Source organism: Balaenoptera borealis (assembly GCF_965194805.1).
Source record: "Balaenoptera borealis genome assembly, chromosome: 3".
Classification (NCBI taxonomy): Eukaryota; Metazoa; Chordata; class Mammalia; order Artiodactyla; family Balaenopteridae; genus Balaenoptera; species Balaenoptera borealis.
In genome coordinates this window covers 31,692,285-31,716,992 of record NC_138866.1, presented here as the reverse complement: position 1 = coordinate 31,716,992, position 24,708 = coordinate 31,692,285, and the positions used below count along the sequence as shown (strand labels likewise).

General features: G+C 43.5%; 1 protein-coding gene across 4 annotated transcripts in view; it reads right to left on the bottom strand.

The window, feature by feature from the left end:
• Positions 1-24,708, bottom strand: part of SLC8A3 (solute carrier family 8 member A3) — a 270,004-nt gene that overhangs the window by 4,637 nt on the left and 240,659 nt on the right. For 3 of the 4 annotated variants that reach the window (XM_082384328.1, XM_082384327.1, XM_082384326.1), the window contains 3 exons: positions 10,867-10,970; positions 1,855-1,979; positions 1,196-1,295 (listed from right to left, as the gene is read on the bottom strand). In XM_082384328.1, the coding sequence (XP_082240454.1) occupies positions 1,196-1,295; positions 1,855-1,979; positions 10,867-10,970 (329 nt within the window). The remainder of the gene's footprint in view (positions 1-1,195; positions 1,296-1,854; positions 1,980-10,866; positions 10,971-24,708) is intronic. The other variant, XM_082384329.1, reaches the window with a different exon arrangement.

Sequence of the window (24,708 nt, the reverse complement as noted above, 5' to 3'; positions counted from 1 at the left end):
CAACTTTCGTTCCAGATCATGTGGGCATCCTGGGGAGACAGTGCCGTCCTCCAAATATCCCGTGGGATGGAGCAGGGATGGGCCTGGTTTGTCCTTGCCAGGAAATGTGGGCAGAGTTGCCCATTCAGCAGTCCAGGGGGAGAGGATGTGCTGGCGCCCTGTCAAAGGCAACCTCTGTCATGTTTTGACATAACCGGTGGAAGCAGGAGTCAGGACACTTGGGTTCCAATTGCAGCTTTGCTATGAAGAGAATCTGGAACCTGGGGTAAATCATCTTTGGTTTCTGAATCTCAGCTCCCTCCTTTGAAAAAGGAGGGAATTAGATTATGTGGCTGATATTCCACTTATTGTCTCTATAGGGGCAAAGAAAGGTCATCAGATGGGGGGACTGAAAGTATCTGAAGCAGGTGATAGGAAAAGAGGGGCAGCGAACGCAGCAGCAGTGGGCCTCTCTTCCTGGCTGTACTTTGGCTTTGGTGCTGGGACCTCAGGGATGTGACCCCGTGGGTTGCTATGACAACAAAGCTTCATGAAAAGAGACAAGGCCAGGAGTGTGGGGCAGTACAGGAGGCCTCAATGGTGCTAAGAGGCAATACTGTGAGTGGTGGCAAGACCCCTCCCATCCCCATGCCAACCCGCATGTAGGCCTCTGGGATGCTGGCTGTGCTGTGGGTCCCCACGGAGGAAACCTGTCACTAAATGCCGAGGAGAGGTCTGAAATCATCCAGGGCAGGGGTTTGTCAGTCAATGCAAAGTTTTTACCAACCCCAGACCCCCACATCTCTAAATCAGAATAGCCCCGCATTTTACAGAAAAGGAGGACCAAATTAATAAGAGGACGGAATGATGAAAAACAGAATTTCTTAAGTTCCTGTTCAGTACCAGACTCTGTAGCTTTCTACTCTCTTTGCTGAGAAAGGTAGCAATGGTTCCCTTTTTGGATGAGGAAATCGAAGCACAGAGAGGATAGCTTGTCCCAGTTCACACAGTAGAACCAGGGTTTGAAACCAGAGACAGCCATGCTCTTCTAGTTACCCCACAGTTCTCTTCCAAAGTGACTCAGTGAAAAGGCAAACATCTAGGGTTAGAGCTGGGAAGACCGGCCACAGGGCCCTCCCAGAGACTGGTGAGTTGTTGACATGGCTGTGCTCTTGCTTCCCTGGAGCTTCCTGTGCCCATCTTGAGACCCTCTTACCTGCACTGACAGTGATGGCCTCCATGAACTGGTCCCTCCAGGAATGGGTCCCCACAACCAAGGCCAGGTTTGTCTTCCTGATCAGCTTGTCCACGGTAGTCTGTCAGGAAGATTAAAACTTGGAACCATGAGGTTAGAATGCTCAGAACCATTGTAGAGTCTGGCGTTTCATGGGAATGAAAGATACCCTGTACTCCAGGGGGCTCCACGTGAGTTCTGAAAGTTATGCATGGAATGGCCTTAGGGGGTGTCTTCTGGCATAGTCCTTCTATTGTCCTTTTCTTCAGTTGTGACTGCTGACATTGGATATTTAGAGCAATACAACAGAGAATAACACTAATGATGTCAGTAAACCTAGGCTGGAGTACTGAATTTTAGTATATTTGTTTTAAAAATACAATTAAATAGCGATGATACATTTAGGAGCTTTATAGCTCATTTATTCCATAGGCTATGTTATGTTTCCTCACAATATTCCTAAGATACAAATGGCCAGCACTGTTTGTTCCGCTTTACAAATGGGAAAACTGAGACTGGGGTAAGTGAGTTGTTCAGTTTCAACTTCACGTATTCAGTGGTGACATTGGAACAAGACTCCAGGTCTTCTACCTCCCACCTCATTACTTTATTATTCAATTACATCTCACTTATGGCCTGACCTTGAACTCATAGGACTCTTCAATGATGACCTCTAGTTTGGGGTGTTCACCCAATATTGGCTTTCCCATTTCTGCTATCCTCTTGGCTTCCTCTTCCTCCACAGTCAGCTTCCTGTCTGTCACCTCTGCAACAAAACAAAATCAGACTAGCTTTAGCCCATTTGCCATTCCCTGGAAGTCTAAAGCTCAGAGTATTAGGCATGGGCAGTGGGCATACAGCAAATAGCTCTTGAGGATGAGGATTTTGCGTACTTTTTAGTGCCTTTTTCTATAAGGTGCTAAACATTTTATGATCATCAGACCATGAGAGTGTTCCTTGCAGGCCTGCGCTAAACATTCTTCTTTTGATTTTATACCTGGGTGGGCAATCTGACCCAAGGATCTTCTGAGAAATAGCACCAAGTGAAGTCCCAAGACATTTGGTGAGATATTGAAGAGCTGGGAACAAAAGCCAAATCTCTTGACCTTTAACAATTTTGAACTGTTGGGCATGACTGGTCAACTACTTCATGTAAAAGTTCTTGGGGGTCAGAAGCACATTTTCACCCAAAGGGAATGTCCACTGGTTCCCATTAACATCTGTCTCCAACACTCTTGGGAGTGTTCTCCTCTATAAAGGAGGAAGAAGGGATGTTTCCAGGAATATCTACATTTCATACTAGTGAATATTATCCTCACCATGAGAAACTTGGAAGATTTCCCCCCAAACTTCATGATTTCCAAATGAAAGATCCCCAGGATTTCTAAGGAACCAGGCACATTTCTTCTGAAACACAAATACTTGTTCAAAAACAAAACAAAAGAAAGCTCTTCCTCTATTTCCTTTTGAGGCATTCCCTGTCACCCCTCAGCATCTTAACTCATTTACCGGTGGTCCCTTCTCATGCTGAACAGTTAGAAATTTTTTGCACTTCAGCTGGTGAGTCCATTTAAAGACCACTTCACCATGAAGACGCGTTTTCTAGATTAAAGTGGACTAGAGATTGAGTCTTTTTATTCCCCTTTGATTAGAAAATTGCTCTTGGCATCCTGTTTCTTTCAGAGCTCATTTAAACATCTTTCCAGCCGAGTCCACATTCTTACATGCAATTAATTCTTTTATTTGGCTCTTTAATTGCTTTCATTCCACACAGTGAATCTCCTAGGGGAATTCTCTAGTCCTTGAATAATCTCAAGGACGAAATGGGTCAGAGGCCAAAAGGTCTTCTCTTCTTTTTATCTTGGGTATTTGTGAAACATGGGGAGGGGTGACACTTGAGCTCTCGAGGTTGCAAGGAAAAGAATTCACTGGAAAGATTATAAGCCAAGCAGAGAGTCTGTTTTATATAAAAATTTCTGAGTTGTCTTGAATGAAACTGGTAAGATTATGCGGAGGATTCCTGAGCTGGCTGTTTTACTCAGTGCTTCTGGCACCAAACACAGAAGGCAATCCCAAAACGTTGGGGGAGCTGTCCGTGGTGCTGTCCTCCCTTTAGTGTTGGTGACCACTTTAGGAAACAATTATTTCTCAACGATCAATGTCCTCCTGTACATTTCTATGCAGCCTGACTTCATTTAGTCCATATGAGCCTCTTATTAGTTAATTCTGAATATAAGTCTGGCTATGAAGTCAGTGATCCTAGAAGCCAGACTGCAAGCCACTCTGAATAAAAGTCTTTGGAAAAAGATGTATACGTAGATTCTTTAAAAGCATGGGTACTCTTTTCCTCTACCTGTAGCTTTTGGCACCATATCACAATGCCTATTCTAGTAGTGACAGTATTATTCCACTCCTCCCTCCCCAATTCCCCCTTGTCATATTTTACATGTGCCACAAGAACTTTATACCAATGTAATGAGCTCTCCAGTGACTTATAAATGTACCTGTCTAACCCCTTGTCTAGCTATCAATCTAGCACTATATCCATCTGGCAGGATATTGATCTAGCTACTGACCTGTCCACCCCTGTGGTGACAGTCAGTTTTTCCTTCTAGCTCTCTGCAGAAATCTCTTTGACAAATAACCAATCCTCTATCTTTGGATCTCCCACAGCCCCACAGTACCCCACAGAGGTACTCTCTCGCTCTCTCTATATATATCTGTTAACTGATTGATTCACATGTCTTTAAATCAACTCTGATTTAGTATCTGGGTTTGGTATCAATTCCTGCCTTTTTCTACTTCTGTAATTATCATTCCTTTACATTCAAATAGTTAATTTCTTGAGAGAGTCATAAGTCTCAAACCTAAAAGACCATAATTATTCTGATCACTTGTTTATGTAACTCCCCTGAATTTCAAGTGTAGAGAATAAATGACAGGTGATCTTGATATTCAGACTGACTAAACAAACTCTCAGGTCTAGGAGAAGGAGGAGGCAGGGGAAAAAGAGAGAATGAGACTATTAATAGGATAGAAGATTAAACAGATATTGGAAGAGAAAAGAGCTTGCCAGGTAAGACTGGAATAGATTGCCATGAATGTTCTACAGACATCCTCAGAAAGAAATGGGGCGGTGCAGACAGTGCTCTAACTCCCAGATCCCTGAGCTTGGTGGTGTAGTTCAGATTGAACATATTTTCTCTCCATCTTTCATCACCAGGCATTGTGAATCATGTTTGCTTGGCCACATGGGAAAATCCAAACAAGGAGTTGAGATTTCCAGTGAATTTAAAGTCTAACCAAAGCCTCCTAAATTGCAGGTTTACAGATTGAAAGATCTAGGAAATGACACCTTCTTTTCCCGTTTTAGCTTCTACTAGTATCTGTGCCAATGTGTTAAAAGTATAATGAAGCTTAAATTAAATCACAACTTTTGGTGTGTGCATATGTGTGTGGCTGGTGGGGGGGTAGAGGCAAGAGTTGGAACAAAAAAGCCCAAATGCCTCCTCAGGTGAGAAGATGAGTGAAGTGGAGAACACCCAATACTCTGACATTAAAACCCTGGGAGAAGAGTGGAATATACGGGGCCGGAGATAGTCATTATCCTATTGATATAAGAGGAAGCAAGAGGCCAGGGAAGCTGGAGTAATTTTTTTCCATAAAGGGAAAATGTAGGGGTTTACCTACTTATATTTTTTATTTTGGTTTGAGACTCCAAGGAGGTAAATGTCCTTACTATGTACACTGCCCCTTTCTCAAACTCAGCATACAGCCTATGGTGACTCAGTACCAATGAATTCTGTAAGATGGTTTGCCTCTCAAATGACCTTAAAATTGTTATACATTCAAAGAACTGATGAAGTATAAAATGTTATTTTAACATATGTTGAGACATCTTGTATAGCTCACTCTGCCTGCACCAAGAGTTACAGTATTGCCGATATGCTGGAAATGCTTTCCTAACTGCTCACAAAGTTGGACATTGTCTATGATTTGATTCCACTGATGCAAGCATACTCTCAAAGTAGATGTGTTTCCTACAACAGGCTCTAGACTCTGTGTGAGAATATCTCCAAAATAAATTCCCCCAAATTTCTATATCCAACCAGATCATTGGCCCCCCCACAACCCTGCCATAATATTCTAATTCTTCTTGTTGTTCATGGCAAATGTGACTTCAAGGATCAATGACAAATGAACCAAAGTTCTAGAAATTTAGGTCTCTGCTGTGATGAAATGGAAGCTCTTCAGGATCAATAAAATTCCAGATTCCTTAAAAATTGCTTTTCATGTTCTCACAGCAGCTCCTGATTATTTACCCCTGGACCCCTCAAGATCAAAGTATTTTCTTTCTCATCCCATCATGATCCTATTAGGAGTGTCAGCTCTCTCATCCTCTCTTGCCCCACAACATGAGATGACAGAGGAATTAAGACTCAGGGGAAGTCTATGACCCACCATTTCTTTGGTAAGTTTCAATTTTCTTCCTGGTCTCGGAGAGGACCAGCTATGCCTTTACCCACATCCACTGAAATGGTGCTCAAGGAATTGTCTACCTCCTCACAATTACTTCAGGTGGGGAAATATCTCCAAGTCCTTAGGAGAACTTGTTAGGTTAAGTTGGGCCCACAGTTCCTAGTAAATAAATCAAAGGACATTGGTCTTAAACTAAATAATGGCACTGGCAAGAAGCAGAAAAAGGGGGGAAGACTCCCCTTACCTGGAGACAACAGGAGTGCTGTTTGTAAATGGGTACCAGACAGGGGAAGAAAGAAAACGAAAGAGCATTAAGGTCCCATCTTAAAAGTGTCCCCAGGCTTTGTGGTTGCAGTAGCACAAGGAAAACAGTGAGCTTAGCAGATGAGAACACTGCAGCCACATGCAAAAGGCAGCAATTGGAGCATGCGCAGCTGCAGCAAGAGGTGTGAACTCCTGGAGCGACTGCTGAGCACCAGGGGCCTGCAGCTGCAAATTTCCCCCACACTTTCCCTGCAACTCTGAGGGCCAGGGATAGAGGAATGAGGATGGGGGAACCAAGTGGGTGGAGAAGAGACAGAGTTGGTCATTTGTGGTCTTCTAAGGGATCAGGTTATCACATCCATTCTGTAAAGGAGTGAGAATCCAGTTATCTTGAAAACTGTATAGGTTTCAACCCTGACCCAGCTTTGAGTACCCCTAAAAGAATGACCTTGTGAAAAGGTAAATCCTGCAAAATGTTTTCCTTGAATAGTGTGTCATTTTAGAGAGATAGCCTGGAGGTTGGAGGCCATGGACTCCTCCCATTTTGTATCATCTGTGCCTACAAGGTCACTGCAAAGTCAATTGCAGAGTCATTGTAATTAGTAGATGCTCATTAGAGATTTACTGTTGGTCACCTATTTTGGCAATTGTATTTTTCATAGATCCTGTGGAGCTGCATCTCTGTATGGTGTTTTGTTTCAGAAAGGACAGGCTAAGTCAGAGTCCAGATATTCTGGACCAGGGAGACTGTCATGCTGAAAGCTATTGGTAGATGGAGATGACAAATACAAGGTCCCTGCATGGCCTGGGAACCATGGTTTGGTTAAAGATGTACCCAGCACAGGTCATCCCTAGTCCCTGAGTTTTCACTTATGTTAAACTCTGTTAGATTTCAAGATCTAAAAATCAAAAAATTCTTGTAACATACCACATTTTCACCTTGATGGTGTCTTAGTACGGTACCTCACTCCCTGGCTCTTGTCAAATAAAAGCCTGGGAACATCCTGTTACATATTCCTGGTGCAGCTGGCGACTGAGGGAGATTGCTGAGGAAGGAGTGGGGCAGGGGGTGGGGGAAAGTGTCTGTAGATTGTTTTTTCTAAAAATCTCTAAGAATGCCACTCAGGTCTGTAATCCCATATTCACAGCCACTGAAAACACATATGGATCCAGAATCTTTATGGTACATAAGCAGGGAGAACAGCAGTTGACTTTTTCTGGTTTCTCCCATATGGAATTCCAAGGGGTAATGGATCAATGGATCTCCTTACTACACTGAGATGATAGATAGATAGATAGACAGATAGATAGATAGATAATAGATGATAGATAGATAGATAGATAATAGATGATGATAGATAGATAGATAGATAGATAGATAGATAGATAGATAGATAGATGATAGATAGATAGACGATAGATAGCAAGAGAGCTTGTTCATTCTGCTCCTTCTATGGATCTGGACAGAACAGCCCCTCCTGCCCCCCAGGTTCCAGCAGAAACTAGAGATCCAAACACATTAGTGTATCCAGGGAGGCCAGACAAGGGGCAGCTCTTCCAGAAAGGTCCCTGCTGCCCTGGTTTTTACTCAGACATCACTCCCAACACCAGGATCATCTTTAGCACTATGAGAGGGCTTTAAGTCAGCTGACCTGCACCATTTGCTGTCATTGTCTACACGAATCTGAGACTTTCCACTTAGCAGTTATGGATGGGTCAGCGAGATCTAGGTAGACCAACTCTGAGTGACATGATATCTCCAGGGTGTTTTTCCTGCTGTTGCTGATGAGAGAAGCTGGAGCTGAACTTTCCCCTGCATTGATTCCCAGGGTCAGGTGAGAGTCATTTATCCCTGCTCAGACATCCCAGGGACAAGCAGGAAACAGCATAGCTCTGAGTATTTGGAAGCATTTGGGCAGCTTGTTAGGGTGAGCCCATGGATGTGGTAAGAGGGGGCGCAAACAGGCCCCATTCCTGGGGGAGAGAGCTTTCCTTTCCTACCTGAGGCTTCCAATGTCCAGGCCCAGGCCTGACAGCCTCGACCATGCTGCTCAGAGTTGCTCTCAGCTGTCCACTGCTAGACCCCAGGGCTTCCTCTACTCCAAGGCAACTGTGTTTCCTATTCATCCTCCCTTATTCCCTCCTCCAACTTGTCCAGAGCATTTAATCTCACCTCTGAAGTCTGTTTTGTTTGCCAAGAATAGAATCTCCTATTTCAAATATAGTCCTTTACTTTTTTTTGTAATGCAATTGTCATTTTGACCATGCACACACTATACTATGCTGTTCTGAATGCCTAAGACTCTCCCATGCAGCAGTGATAATGTAAAGCAATTTCCGCTGTGTTGTTTCTCACTTTGAGAACAGCAGGACATTCTGGAAATCAGGATGGGGTTTCATTTGACTGTGAATCTAGACAATCAAGTTTTATGACCTATCAACTTGTGCTCTAATGCCAAAATATGAGAAGATCTGAAGAAACTGAAAATGAACCCTATAGACAATAGAAACTGACAGAAGACTGACACCTTTCCTATTGGCACCTTCCATCTTGGCATCTTGGTTACTGGGAAGATCTGGAGGCATATCACACCAATAGCTCGATAAAATCCTTACCTTCTCACCTACTCCCTCCCCCAGGACTGGGCTCCACTAGGACTCTGCTGACATCTCCTTGGACAGAAAATCCAATGCAGTAAAAAGGGGTCCTCAAATGAGGAGTAGCCATAGGCATTCATGTTTGGCCAAGTCTCTTGAAGACCGCAAGGTTTATTTTAGGTCACTCTCTGTCCAGCTGTTGAATGGGGTTTATTGGGGAAGCAGAAAAGAAGAGTCTCTTTACTGGAGAATAAAGTCAGGGATGGACTTCCAACCCATTCTTCTTGTCTGGAGAAGACTGCCTTCTTTTCAGCTACCCTGTGCAATCCTTTGTCCTGCTTTCATTTGCACGTAAGTAGCTGGGACTGTGGAAATTGATGACGCTAGTTTACAATGGCCTTAGGTGTCTGCTACGCCCATCCAATCATGAAGATGTGCATTAAATGCACAAGGGAGATGAGAATGAAGTAGGGCAGGTGTTGAGACAATTTCTGAAAATATTCTGGGTGGCGGAAACACAATCTGGGAAGCAAGGGAACTGGAGATTTTCTCTTTTCTTCCAGCACTCTTTGGCAATCAGACTCATGGCAACATCTTATTAGGTGGCCAACAAAAGGATGAATAATGGAAGGCAGAGAGGGCTTCTGCCTCTCCAACACCAGGTGTAAAACCAGTGTGGGCACAGAACCGGTCAGGTCTGCAGAGAGAGTCCCCAGAAGACAAGGAGAAATGAACAATCATTCGTGTCTGAGAAGAAGACCTGGGCATGAGCCTTTCGGAGCATAGTGACCGAATCTCTTAGATTTGTCCTTGAGTGAAAGGCTTCATGCTGCCCTTTGTCACGTGACTATGAAGTAGCTGCAGAATCATCACCTTTTTTGACAAACAAGTAGGTCTCGCCGTTCTATCCTTCATGAGGCTCCAGCAGCACATCTCTCCTGAAGGGGAGTGTGAATGACCTCCTCTTGGTATTTCCCAAGAGGACTCTTACCCACATATATTCCTCCAACACTTTCAAAGTCGTAGCTTCTAATCATTTTCTTCAAGGGAAGAAATCTTTCCTTACTACTACCTTGGTTGCAATGTAATCAGTCCCTTAGGCAGGTATCCCAAGATGCAGGGCCTGAGGAAAGGAGGAGAGGAGGCCACGTCTCTGGTGTGGGATGAGCGTTATCTCGAGACCTGGGTGATACGCTCATTTGCAGATGTCAAGCCAAGGCAGGCTTCTGTGAACCGTCCAACACCTGTTTCTCAGAGATCAACACCAAGCATGCCCATCTATTGGAGTCCCTTCCATTGGAAAACCTGTAAGACCGTACTCTGGGCCTGCCCAATGTCAATCCTCTTCCAGGACCCTCCGGCTAAGGAGATTTCCATACCTGGAGTTAACCACTTTCATTTTGCAGACTCAATTTTCTGCTTTCGGGACTGCATTATCCTAAAGTAGTCTGAATAAAGTACCCCACCTTGGGCTAGAACAGAGGTAGAGTGGGATGGGGTGGGATGTCAAGGGAAGGATGAACAGCTCAGGATTCCAGATTGCACGACTACTTCAGAAGGCAGCTTTCTCTCAGAGAGCTCTCAGAAGCGTGGCCTCTGACAATTGGTATACCTTTCCATGTTTTGCTCTACCCAACTGTGAAATAGCCAGATAAAACACTTACCTCCATGAAGGACAAAGGGGCCCATGGGCCACTCTGCAAGTGAATAACCTGCCAAGCACTCAACGGAGGTTGGGAGATGCAGCAGAAGACTCAAAGCATCATGGCAACACGGGCTCCAGCCCCCATCCCAGACCCTCCCCCATTCAATCCAGGCTAGAGAGTGAGGGGTGGAAGGGGAACAAGGCAGGGAAGGGGCAGAGACATGCATCACATTACATTCCTTTCTTTATCTTCTCCTCCCCACCCACCAAGGAGTTTGCACATTTACAGGTGACTCTGTGGGTATGGTGGGGGGCTGTGAGGGTGGGGAGTGCAGGGGACATTGGTAATCGGATAACTGGAGCACAAGGCAGAAGTAACTCATCAGGGTCATGAGGGGTTGAGGCTGTAGTGTGTCCAAAAGGTGAAAAAGGAGGACGTGGAAAAAAGCTATGGCTAAGAAGGCAGAAATGATACCGAAACAGGGTAAGAGCGAGAGTACAGGGGGGAAAAGAATAAAAAAGTCCATCGGTCAAAAGGAGGAAGGAGGAAAAGGAAAGAAAAGGGGGGAGGAAAAAACATAGTTGCTTTTTGTTGTTGTTGCTTTTCAACTTGTTTAAATTTTTTCTTTTGTTGTTTTATTTTGTTTTGTTTTTAAGAATCTCACACCTGATAGTCCACGTTCCATCCATTTCGGTTCACCAAGGACAATGAAGAAATTCTCTTGCCTTTCGTATTCCTCCTCATCTACTATTTTAACCCTTACGGTTTTCCTGTAGGGACAACAAGAGAGAGAGTGTCGACTGGGTCGGTAGATTGGTTGGTCACCCGGAGCCCAGCCTTTAAAATCATTCCCCATCACTCCTGGCACATGCAGCCCAGTGCTGCCATGGTGGCTTTTGACAGGACTTGGTGGATTGTATTGCTCTTGTGTCAAAAATGGTCTTAGCTTTTCTCATCTCCTTGGTCATAGTTGTCCTTACAGGTGAGAGGGAAAGGGAGCCAGGAGGCAAGGAAAAGTTGGCAAAGGAAGGGATCCAGGAGGACAGGAGGGAAATGGGAAGGAAAAAGGGGGCTGATGGTGGGGAGGAGTCATTTTCGATCCTGCTGATGGTTAGTAGGAAGTGAGTTGGGCAGCACATTCTATTGGGTGTCACATGGTAATTGGCATTTCTTTGGGCAGTAGGTGAACTGCTGGCCCATCGGGGGTGACCCAGGGCTTTTCTACAACAGGAAATATGTCAACAGTATCTATCTAGGGGCTTGTTTCCCTTCCTTGTGTCTATACCCACTTCTTATGTGGGCCTCATAAGGAAAATCTTGAAAGTATTTATGAGGCAGGGAAACCAGAGAGAGAGAGAGAGAGAAGGGAAGGAAAGAAGGCAGAATTCTATTATCTTTCTCATTCTTTATCTCACAGGGCTTCAGTGGTGGGAAGTAAAATAAATATGTATTAACCACAATAGGATGTAGTATTCCTTTAATATTTACAGCTGATGCACTCCTGAAAAATGTGGTAAAAATGATGTAAATCATCAATTCTAAATCATCTTCGGACTTCTATCATATAGCAGTGATGTGTACCAAAGCTGGCTTACATGCTGATTACCAAGGGTCTGGTGGACATGATAATGGAGGTTTCTGTTCATTTCTCGGTATCTCAACAAAGCACAATGTCTTTTAATAAAACCAAATCATACAGGGAAGCAAAGTTTTCTCGAAAATCACTTCCTTCCAGAGCCTGGCCTGAGGCTGGCTCAGGTCCATTGTCTTTGGCGAAGTTGCCATGTGGGCCTGGGTCTCCCTGTGTGGCTTCTCCTGTTCCTTCATGGAACCACAGTGGTGTCAACGGGTCCTAATAGTGAGCCCTAATTGTTATTTTCTGCTTTTATTTTTGGTTTTGTTTGTTTTATTTTTGTGGGGTTTTTTCTTTTCTTTTTCTCTTTCTCTCTCTCTCTCTTTTTTTTTTTTCTTCCTTTTTGACCTGGGACCTAAATGCTCTCTAAAGGGCAAAAAGGTGCTAACAAACAATAGCCTAAAAAGTCTCATCAGAGCCTCTGATGTTTCTGTTCCATTCTGAAGACAGGCTCAGCTTTGTTTTCTACAAAGTGGTAGGTGGATCTAAGGTGCTTTGGGCACAGCACTTGCTGTGCATTTGTGGTGTGTGTGTGTGTGTGTGTGACCTTTTGGGCACTTTTTGGACACCTTTCCACACCTTGCTCATTGCACGAAAGACAAAGCTCACTGATTGTCGAGAAGCATTTTCTGGGAATCTCTCTTGCCCTAGATATGGTACTCTAGGGCTGTCTAAGGGCTGTGAGCCTGGCCTGTCTTTCCACTGCAGGGACTCTGCTGTGGGATGGGAAGGGTGTGCTTGCTCTGTGACCATGGGCATGGTCTGGAGGAGCATGATTGACGGCTCCCTCTTCCACAGTATGATCCATCCAGAAGAGGATTTTCTGACTGTCTATTGGAGGCTGGGGTGTATGGGGCCATTTAAATCAAAGGCAAAAGCTGCGTCCACTCTGAGAAGTCCTGTGACTTCTTGGGGAAGCCTCGCCTCAGGTCAGAATCCTCTCTCCCACTCTTCTAACTGCCTTCACACCTAGATGCCCTGCTTAGGGAAGACAGAAGACAGCAGGTAAGTCTTTGACCTAGACCTAGAACTCAAACCTGTACTTTCAGCTCAATCAAGGTCAGGGAGGGAAAAACACACTTGCTGGCAGGGATATGGCAGATAAGATGGCTCCTAAAGCCTGTCCTGGGGAATGGGATGAACCACAAACAGAACCCAGATACAAATACATTGATTGTCAACATCCAGAGATTATCAGCTTAGGCCTGAGAAGAGCTGCCCCACGGATCTCTATGCTGAGAGCTGGGCCAGTTTCCCAGGGCTGCCCTTCTGCCTGGGATTGCACTATCTTTTTCTTCCTTGTATCCTAAACCACTCAGGAGAAGCAGAGAGCCTCATATACGATACTCTCAGGGCTGTGGCTGGTGGTTTTTTTCTCTCTCTTTCTCTCTCTTGCGTTTTTTTCCCCATATCCATTTCCCCATCCCACAAAAATTGCCATGGGCTCTTGAGCATCCCTCTTACAACACCATGTGACAGGCTGGCAGGTGTTAGGACAGAGCTGGGTGCAGAGAAAACAGAGGGAGAAGGAGAGGGGAAAAGAGAGAAACAGAAAAGAAACAAGGGACAGTGAACCAGAGAGGCAGAAGAAAGGGGAAGAGAAGGAGACAAAAGGAGTGGAGAAAGGAGGAAACAGAAGAGGAGAGGAGAGAGTTGACATTAGTGTGCAGGACAGGGTACTACACCTTTCTGAAAACTCATATCCACCATGCGGGGGCCCATCATCTCAATGAAGTAATTCTTGTTTTTCTCATACGCCTCATGATCAATTACCTTGATGTGAATTATTTTGCTGTGGATGGAAAAATAAGTATCATAAACAAGGAGCAGAGTGGGGGCCCAGCCAGCCAGGATAAGAAACGGAAAGAGAAAGAAACAGTGAAAAGATCCAGAAAAGTCAAAGTTTGCCCCAACACGGTAGGGACACGGAGGAGAGTGACCACCCCAGGCCCCCTTCCAGCCCCACTGGGCTCCTCCTGGGCTTCGTGAGGCTTCATGGCATGATCAGACTGGAAGATTAGAAAGAGCTCAGGCTTTGGTGTCAAAGGATCTAGGTTCTAATCCTGGATATGCTAGGTGACCTTGGACGAATTATTTCCCTGATACACAAACGGGTTGAATAATGCGTAAATTACACCATCTCAGGGCAGTCGTGAGAGCTATGAAATAATATACATATAAAGGCTCAGGCATTCAGGTTCTCCTAAAGCATTTGCTTCCTTATTCTCTCTTGCTTCTGGGGCAAGGGGGAATTTAAAACAATTTTTTTTTTCTTTTGAAATCAGCTGATATCGACTTGAAAGTTTTATTTTATAGAAAGGGCAGAGTGTGGGGGGCCGCAGTTGGAGCCTGCCCCTTTCTCTGTGGTCGTGGCTATCACAGGGAAGCCAGGAGGGCCATTTGGCTCAAGTCACACCTTCTGGTAATTCACAGCAGGCATCGAGCACTACCGACCTGATCTCCAACTGAGCTTCTGCATTCAGAGGAATACACTGGCTAGATCACAGGAACTCTAGGGCTCTCTGAATTATGATTAGTTCATAAATCCTACAATGATCTTGTGACTAGCACAATTATGTTGTTTTTTTATGTTAAAAGGAGTTGTTTTGCGAATTTAAACATTGAAAATTATAAACCAAGCCAGGAACCCTGTTTTGCATTTCTTTACTTTAGAAAAATATATTACTAGGAGCTTTAAAAACAGAGGTGGACCTGAGCTTCTCCCAGCCTTTGCTTGATGAGGGGGACATTTCCGGATCAGACCTCGGACAAGACGTTTAAGGTCTCTTCCAGAGGGTGTGAGACATTGCCGGACGGGGGTGGGCATGGAGCTGAGTCTCCCCTCAGTGGTGGGAAAGAAGGGGCCACGCAGAAGCCCTGCTCAGCTGCCCACGGGCACCCACCCTTTAGCACACGGGTGCCCCGAGCGAGGCCTGCCCTTTGTTGAGGAGACTGAGGCCTTCCGCTCCAGCCTTTATTCATTTGTATAAAGTAGGAATATTGCTACATTCTGACTTGGAACAAACTCTCAGCTCTCCCGTGTTTCCCAAGTCACCGTTGGAGCTTTGCATGTCTACAGAGCTTCCGTCGGCCACACTGTCGATCCTGTAGAACCAGATGTGGGTCCGTCGCTCCTGAAGTGAATGTAAGAGCAGTTACTAACCCACCCAGCTCCCGCCACCCCAGTGCTTCAGAAACAGACTCCAAACCCTCCACACTTGCTACACCTACCCCCAGTCACAGGAAAACCTGGCTGGCCACCAGAGATCGTGTGAGTGTCCCGCCTCTGAAAGGCCACAATACTTTGGCCTTCCTTCCTCCAGGGCGGTGGCATTGGGATGGGAGACTGCGACCTGGGATCAAACCCAGCCCCCTCCTCTCGTGAGCTGGGTGACCTCGGGTGGCTTGCTAAAGCTCGCCAAGTCTCATTTGTAAAGTGGAATACTAATACCTCTTCATAGCGTTCTTAATTGAGAAAATGCACACAAAGCACTTGGCAAGGTGTATGTTCCCTCGTAAATATTTAATAAATAGCAACTATCGTTACTAAGAGTAATATTACCCCAGTCTGGTAGCTTGAGAGTAATATGTAAAGAAATCTTTTCACCTCCAGTCACTGAGTCAGAGAATAAAAGGAAATCAGGCAATAGAACTGGTGACCCAAGAGGTGGCACAGGCTGGAAATAGATGTCAGGTCAAGAAAGAATTAGATAAAACAGGATGAGAGATCCCAAATGGGTTCTTAGAGGGGATTGGCATGTTAAAGGTGGTAGCATGGAGACAGACTCTTATATTCTCTCCAAATCTGGTTTTGTGCCCCTGTCAGTGACAAGCTCTGGGTTGGACACACCCCACATCAGACACAGCACGGCTTGTGCTTGTTTGATTTTTTAGTGAACAGACAAACGGAAGGAGAGAAGCCACTGACAACTTAGTTGAAGACAGGGAAATGAGGCCAGGCATTAAGCAGTGGCAGAAGAAACTGAGGTGAGCTAGGTGGAACCCCCAGCTGGACGGTATCATGCGTGGAGGAGGCACGGTGTAAGACTCCCTCCCTGAGATGGCTCGTGCGGAAGGCACCACATCTGTTTGGGCTTAAGGTGTTACCTTGCCGGGAGAAAACTGAGAAAGTTGCAGTTCTGCTCAAGCCACACATGAGGCCACAAGAACATTTAAATTTATTAAGAGTCACCAGCCAGGTCTTGCGTTCTCTTTCCAGACTTGTTCTCCCCCATTTCAGTCAATGGCACCATCATCTATCCAAACCCAGAATCACCCAAATCCTTCCTTTCCCTCATCCCTCCCCATTACCAGCCCGACACCCACCTCTGACCCTAAACCATTTAATTTGCCTATTCTGCTATCAAGACCTAGATCAAAGCACCATTACCTCTCCCTTGGACTTTACAACAGCCTCCTAAGAGGTTTTCCTGCTCCTGACTTTGCCCTCTTCCTTAAATCCCTTCCCTAAATGACAACCAGGGTTATCTATTGAAAATAAAATCCAGGTCCTATCATGCCTCATTAATTGGAATAAATACAAAGTCTTTACCACTGCCTATAGGATCTTGTATAACCCAACTTAATTCATCACGTTGTCCTCTTGCTCGTGAGTCCCAGACAGACTGGGCTTTCTGTTCCTCAAATCAAGTCCTTTCCCACTAAGGGCATCATCTTTGCTGTTCCCTGTGCTGGGTCCATGCTTATCCTCGTCCTTTTGGTTGCCTCATAAACATTCCTTCCTCTGTGTGGCCTTCCATGGCCATGTTATCTCCTTGGGTCTCTTTCCTCCACACCATGCCCACCTCTCCACCCTGGGTCACCTTCTATCATGTTCCATCATGTTATTTCCTCGGCTCATTCCCTTCAGTGCACCGATTACAGCCCAAAGTCAGCTGGGTAGGTTATTAACTTATTTGTTTACAGCCTATCTGTCCACATTAGAGTGTAAGCTCCCTGAGGACAGGGAGCATGTCTCTTTTTTTTCAGCTGCCTTCATATTGCTGATTGTAGTTATTTTTTGATGTTGTTTTGTTTTTTTTAACATCTTTATTGGAGTATAATTGCTTTACAATGGTGTGTTAGTTTCTGCTTTATAACAAAGTGAATCAGTTATACATATACATATGTTCCCATATCTCTTCCCTCTTGCATCACCCTCCCTCCCACCCTCCCTATCCCACCCCTCTAGATGGTCACAAAGCACCGAGTTGATCTCCCTGTGCTATGCGGTTGCTTCCCACTAGCTTTCCATTTTACGTTTGGTAGTGTATATATGTCAATGCCACTCTCTCACTTTGTCACAGCTTACCCTTCCCCCTCCACATATCCTCAAGTCCATGCTCTAGTAGGTCTGTGTCTTTATTCCCGACTTGCAACTAGTTTCTTCATGACCTTTTTTTTTTCCCCTTAGATTCCATATATATGTATTAGCATACTGTGTTTGTTTTTCTCTTTCTGACTTACTTCACTCTATATGACAGACTCTAACTCCATCCACCTCACTACAAATAACTCAATTTCATTTCTTTTTATGGCTGAGTAATATTCCATTGTATATATGTGTCACATCTTCTTTACCCATTCATCTGTTGATGTATATTTAGGTTGATTCCACGTCCTGGCTATGGTAAATAGAGCTGCAATGAACATTGTGGTACATGACTCTTTTTGAATTATGGTTTTCTCAGGGTATATGCCCAGTAGTGGAATTGCTGGGTCGTATGGTAGTTCCATTTTTAGTTTTTTAAGGAACCACCATACTGTTCTCCATAGTGGCTGTATCAATTTACATTCCAACCAACAGTGCAACAGGGTTCCCTTTTCTCCACACCCTCTCCAGCATTTATTGTTTCTAGATTTTTTGATGATGGCCATTCTGACCAGTGTGAGATGATATCTCATTGTAGTTTTGATTTGCATTTCTCTAATGATTAATGATGTTGAGCATTCTTTCATGTGTCTGTTGGCAATCTGTATATCTTCTTTGGAGAAATGTCTATTTAGGTCTTCTGCCCATTTTTGGATTGGGTTGTTTGTTTTTTTGTTATTGAGCTGCATGAGCTGCTTGTAAATTTTGGAGATTAATCCTTTGTCAGTTGCTTCATTTGCAAATATTTTCTCCAATTCTGAGGGTTGTCTTTTGGTCTTGTTTATGGTTTCCTTTGCTGTGCAAAAGCTTTTAAGTTTCATTAGGTCCCATTTGTTTATTTGTGTTTTTATTTCCATTTCTCTAGGAGCTGGGTCAAAAAGGATCTTGCTGTGATTTATGTCATAGAGTGTTCTGTCTATGTTTTCCTCTAAGACTTTGATAGTGTCTGGCCTTACGTTTAGGTCTTTAATCCATGTTGAGTTTATTTTTGTGTATGGTGTTAGGGAGTGTTCTAATTTCATACTTTTACATGTACCTGTCCAGTTTTCCCAGCACCACTTATTGAAGAGGCTGCCTTTTCTCCACTGTATATGCTTGCCTCCTTTATCAAAGATAAGGTGACCATATGTGCATGGGTTTATCTCTGGGCTTTCTATCCTGTTCCATTGATCTATATTTCTGTTTTTGTGCCAGTACCATACTGTCTTGATTACTGTAGCTTTGTAGTATAGTCTGAAGTCAGGGAGCCTGATTCCTCCAGCTCCATTTTTCGTTCTCAAGATTGCTTTGGCTATTCGGGGTCTTTTGTGTTTCCATACAAATTGTGAAATTTTTTGTTCTAGTTCTGTGAAAAATGCCAGTGGTAGTTTGATAGGGATTGCATTGCATCTGTAGATTGCTTTGGGTAGTAGAGTCATTTTCCCAATGTTGATTCTTCCAATCCAAGAACATGGTATATCTCTCCATCTATTTGTATCATCTTTAATTTCTTTCATCAGTGTCTTATAATTTTCTGCATACAGGTCTTTTGTCTCCTAGGTAGGTTTATTCCTAGATATTTTATTCTTTTTTTGCAATGGTAAATGGGAGTGTTTTCTTAATTTCACTTTCAGATTTTTCATCATTACTGTATAGGAATGAAAGACATTTCTGTGCATTAATTTTGTATCCTGCTACTTTACCAAATTCATTGATTAGCTCTAGTAGTTTTCTGGTAGCATCTTTAGGATTCTCTATGTATAGTATCATGTCATCTGCAAACAGTGACAGCTTTACTTCTTCTTTTCCAATTGGGATTCCTTTTATTTCTTTTTCTTCCCTGATTGCAGTGGCTAAAACTTCCAAAACTATGTTGAATAATAGTGGTGAGAGTGGGCAACCTTGTCTTGTTCCTGATCTTAGTGGAAATGGTTTCAGTTTTTCACCATTGAGGATGATGTTGGCTGAGGGTTTGTCATATATGGTCTTTATTATGTTGAGGAAAGTTCCCTCTATGCCTACTTTCTGCAGAGCTTTTATCATAAATGGGTGTTGAATTTTGTCAGAAGCTTTCTCTGCATCTATTGAGATGATCATATGGTTTTTCTCCTTCAATTTGTTAATATGGTGTATCACGTTGATTGATTTGCATATATTGAAGAATCCTTGCAACCCTGGGATAAATCCCACTTGATCGTGGTGTATGATCCTTTTCATGTGCTGTTGGATTCTGTTTGCTAGTATTTTGTTGAGGATTTTTGCATCTATGTTCATCAGTGATATTGGTCTGTAATTTTCTTTTTTTGTAGTATTTTTGTCTGGTTTTGGTATCAGGGTGATGGTGGCCTCGTAGAATGAGTTGGGGAGTGTTCCTCCCTCTGCAATATTTTGGAAGAGTTTGAGAAGGATAGGTGTTAGCTCTTCTCTAAATGTTTGATCGAATTCACCTGTGAAGCCATCTGGTCCTGGGCTTTTGTTTGTTGGAAGGTTTTTAATCACAGTTTCAATTTCAGTGCTTGGAATTGGTCTGTTCATATTTTCTGTTTCTTCCTGGTTCAGTCTCTGCAGGTTGTGCATTTCTAAGAATTTGTCTATTTCTTCCCGGATGTCCATTTTATTGGCGTAGAGTTGCTTGTAGTAATCTCTCAGGATCATTTGTATTTCTGCAGTGTCAGTTGTTACTTCTCCTTTTTCATTTCTAATTCTATTGATTTGAGTCTTCTCCTTTTTTTTCTTGATGAGTCTGGCTAATGGTTTATCAATTTTGTTTATCTTCTCAAAGAACCAGCTTTTAGTTTCATTGATCTTTGCTATCGTTTCCTTCATTTCTTTTTCATTTATTTCTGATCTGATCTTTATGATTTCTTTCCTTCTACTAACTTTGGGGTTTTTTTGTTCTTCTTTCTCTGATTGCTTTAGGTGCAAGATTAGGTTGTTTATTTGAGATGTTTCCTGTTTCTTTAGGTAGGACTGTATTGCTATAAACTTCCCTCTTAGAACTGCTTTTGCTGCATCCCATAGGTTTTGGGTCGTTGTGTCTCCATTGTCATTTGTTTCTAGGTATTTTTTGATTTCCCCTTTGATTTCTTCAGTGATTACTTCGTTATTAAGTAGTGTATTGTATAGCCTCCATGTGTTTGTATTTTTTACAGATCTTTTCCTGTAAATGATATCTAGTCTCATAGCATTGTGGTCGGAAAAGATACTTGATATGATTTCAATTTTCTTAAATTTACCAAGGCTTGATTTGTGACCCAAGATATGATCTATCCTGGAGAATGTTCCATGAGCACTTGAGAAAAATGTGTAGTCTGTTGTTTTTGGGTGGAATGACCTATAATATCAATTAAGTCCATCTTGTTTAATGTATCATTTAAAGCTTTGTTTCCTTATTTATTTTCATTTTGGATGATCTGTCCATTGGTGAAAGTGGGGTGTTAAAGTCCCCTACTATGATTGTGTTGCTGTCGTTTTCCCCTTTTATGGCTGTTAGTATTTGCCTTATGTATTGAGGTGCTCCTATGTTGGGTGCATAAATATTTACAATTGTTATATCTTCTTCTTGGATCGATCCCTTGATCATTATGTAGTGTCCTTCTTTGTCTCTTGTAATAGTCTTTATTTTAAAGTCTATTTTGTCTGATATGAGAATTGCTACTCCAGCTTTCTTTTGATTTGCATTTGCATGGAATATCTTTTTCCATCCCCTCACTTTCAGTCTGTATGTGTCCCTAGGTCTGAAGTGGGTCTCTTGTAGACAGCATATATATGGGTCTTGTTTTTGTATCCATTCAGCCAGTCTGTGTCTTTTGGTGGGAGCATTTAATCCATTTACATTTAAGGTAATTATCGATATGTATGTTCCTATTCCCATTTTCTTAAATGTTTTGCGTTTGTTATTGTAGGTGTTTTCCTTCTCTTGTGTTTCTTGCCTAGAGAAGTTCCTTTAACATTTATTGTAAAGCTGGTTTGGTGGTGCTGAACTCTCTCAGCTTTTGCTTGTGTGTAAAGGTTTTAATTTCTCCATCAAATCTGAATGAGATCCTTGCTGGGTAGAGTAATCTTGGTTGTAGGTTTTTCTCCTTCATCACTTTAAATATGTCCTGCCAGTCCCTTCTGGCTTGCAGAGTTTCTGCTGAAAGATCAGCTGTTAACCTTATGGGGATTCCCTTGTGTGCTATTTGTTGTTTTTCCCTTGCTGCTTTTAATATGTTTTCTTTATATTTAATTTTTGATAGTTTGATTAATATGTGTCTTGGCGTGTTTCTCCTTGGATTTATCCTGTATGGGACTCTCTGTGCTTCCAGGACTTGATTAACTATTTCCTTTCCCATATTAGGCAAGTTTTCAACTATAATCTCTTCAAATATTTTCTCAGTCCCTTTCTTTTTCTCTTCTTCTTCTGGGACCCCTATAATTCGAATGTTGGTGCGTTTAATGTTGTCCCAGAGGTCTCTGAGAGTGTCCTCAGTTCTTTTCATTCTTTTTTCTTTATTCTGCTCTGCAGTAGTTGTTTCCACTGTTTTATCTTCCAGGTCACTTATCCGTTCTTCTGCTTCAGTTATTCTGCTATTGATCCCTTCTAGAGTATTTTTAATTTCATTTATTGTGTTGTTCATCGTTGCTTGTTTCCTCTTTAGTTCTTCTAGGTCCTTGTTAAATGTTTCTTGCATTTTGTCTATTCTATTTCCAAGATTTTGGATCATCTTTACTATCATTATTCTGAATTGTTTTTCAGGTAGACTGCCTATTTCCTCTTCATTTGTTAGGTCTGGTGTGTTTTTACCTTGCTCCTTCACCTGCTGTGTGTTTTTCTGTCTTCTCATTTTGCTTATCTTACTGTGTTTGGGGTCTCCTTTTCGCAGGCTGCAGGTTCATAGTTCCCATTGTTTTTGGCTTCTGTTCCCAGTGGCTAAGGTTGGTTCAGTGTGTTGTGTAGGCTTCCTGGTGGAGGGGACTAGTGCCTGTGTTCTTGTGGATGAGGCTGGATCTTGTCTTTCTGGTGGGCAGGTCCATGTCTGGTCGTGTGTTTTGGGGTGTCTGTGGACTTATTATGATTTTAGGCAGCCTCTCTGCTAATGGATGGGGCTGTGTTCCTGTCTTGCTAGTTGTTCGGTATAGGCTGTCCTGCACTGTAGCTTGCTGGTCATTGAGTGAAGCTGGGTCTTGGTGTTGAGGTGGAGAGCTCTGGGAGATTTTCGACGTTTGGTATTACGTGGAGCTGGGAGGACTCTTGTGGACCAGTATCCTGAAGTTGGCTCTCCCACCTCAGAGGCACAACCCTGACGCCTGGCTGGAGCACCAAAAGCCTATCATCCACACGGCTCAGAATAAAAGGGAGAAAAAAATAGAAAGAAAGAAAGAGGATAAAATAAAATAAAGTAAGCTAGAATAAAATAAAGTTATTAAAATAAAAAATAATTATTAAGAAAAAAAATTTTTTAAGTAAAGAAAAAAAAAACAAAAAAACCGGACAGACAGAACCCTAGGACAAATGGTGAAAGCAAAGCTATACAGACCAAATCTCACAGAGACGCATACACATACACACTCACTAAAAGAGGAAAAGGGGAAAAATAATATATCTTGCTCCGTAAGTCCTCCTCCTCAATTTGGGATGATTCGTTGTCTATTCAGGTATTCCACAGATGCAGGGTACATCAAGTTGATTGTGGGAATTTAATCCGTTGCTCCTGAGGCTGCTGGGAGAGATTTCCCTTTCTCTTCTTTGTTCGCACAGCTCCCGGGGTTCAGCTTTGGATTTGGACCCGCCTCTGCATGTAGGTTGCCTGAGGGCGTCTGTTCTTCGCTCAGACAGGACGGGGTTAAAGGAGTAGCTGATTCGGGGTCTCTGGCTCACTCAGGCCGGGGGGAGGGAGGGGTACGGAATGTGGGGCGAGCCTGCGGCAGCAGAGGCCGGCGTGACGTTGCAGCAGCCTGAAGCGCGCGGTGTGTTCTCCTGGGGAAGTTGTCCCTGGATCACGGGACCCTGGCAGTGGCGGGCTGCACTGATCATCCGTGTGGGAATCTCTCCGCTTTGCCCTCTGCACCCCTGTGGCTGCGCTCTCCTCCGCGGCTCTGAAGCTTCCCCCCTCTGCCACCCGCCGTCTCCGCCAGGGAAGGGGCTTCCTAGTGTGTGGAAACCTTTCCTCCTTCACAGCTCCCTCCCACTGGTGCAGGTCCCATCCCTATTCTTTTGTCTCTGTTATTTCTTTTTTCTTTTGCCCTACCCAGGCACGTGGGGAGTTTCTTGCCTTTTGGGAGGTCTGAGGTCTTCTGCCAGTGTTCAGTGGGTGTTCTATAGGAGTTGTTCCACATGTAGATGTATTTCTGATGTATCTGTGGGGAGGAAGGTGATCTCCCCATCTTACTCTTCTGCCATCTTCTCCTCTCTCCGAGCATGTCTTTCTTACTTGCCACTATAGTCCTAGTGCCTGGTGTAGAGGAGGCCCTCAATCATGTCTTCCCAAGTGACTTGCTAGTGGCGAATTTCTAACACATTAGAAATTCACAAAATTTCTAATTTCATGAAATTAATCTGAAATTCATGAAATTAATCATGACCTGAAGCTTCTTGAAATAAATCTACTCTGTCTTTTCACAGTAAAAATGTAACTCATTAGGAACAAAAAAATATACTGAAAGCTACTTTGGTGGAATGACTAAGCATTCTCAGTGGCACAAAGAGGCCAGAAGCCCAAATGTCATTGAACTACAACCTCAGCGTACTTAACCTACTCTATTTGTCCAGTTTTCAGGAGCTCTCTCCAACAACAAGCCGGGATCTAACTCATGGGTTTAGGCTAGGGCTTTTGAGCCCCATATCTCTCCTATTCCCAATTCCTCCTTCTGCCCAGTGGCAGTTACTAAATGATCATGAGGTCAGATCATCCTAAGCAGCTGCTCCTAAGAGCCAGTAATGCTTTCAGAGGCTCTAGGCCTGCACTTGCCTCTCCTCCGAGCCTTCTGTGGAAGGAGGTGCCAAAGCATGCAGCATTCCCAGCTAAGACCTAACTGTGCTGCCTGGAAAAGATGCCCCCAGGAGCTCGCCCACCAGCAACCTGGAAGGGATTAGGAAACACATTTCTGGGCTTCCTGGCTGGCCTCTCAGAACATTCCTTTATATGAGGACACCCAATTCCAAATCAGGACTTTGTGAATTTCACTTACACAAGGAAGGAATCTAATGTAATATATACATTTACATTGCCTTCAGCGCCATGAGAACTTTCTTACTTCATCCTTACTTCAGCCATGTAAACTAGGTATTATTCCTTCCAGTTTAAAGATGAGAAAACAGAAACTAACACACCATTGTAAAGCAATTATATTCCAATAAAGATGTTTAAAAAAAATAAATAAAGATGAGAAAACAGATGCTCAGAGAGGTTAAGTAACTTGCCCAGAGTCACACAGCTAGTAAACAGCAGAGTTGGGATTTTGGCATATGTCCTCTATTACTCCTATAGCTTATTTTGTACAAGCGGGTGGGTAAACTCTGGCTGCCATTCCCAAGCTGTGGCCA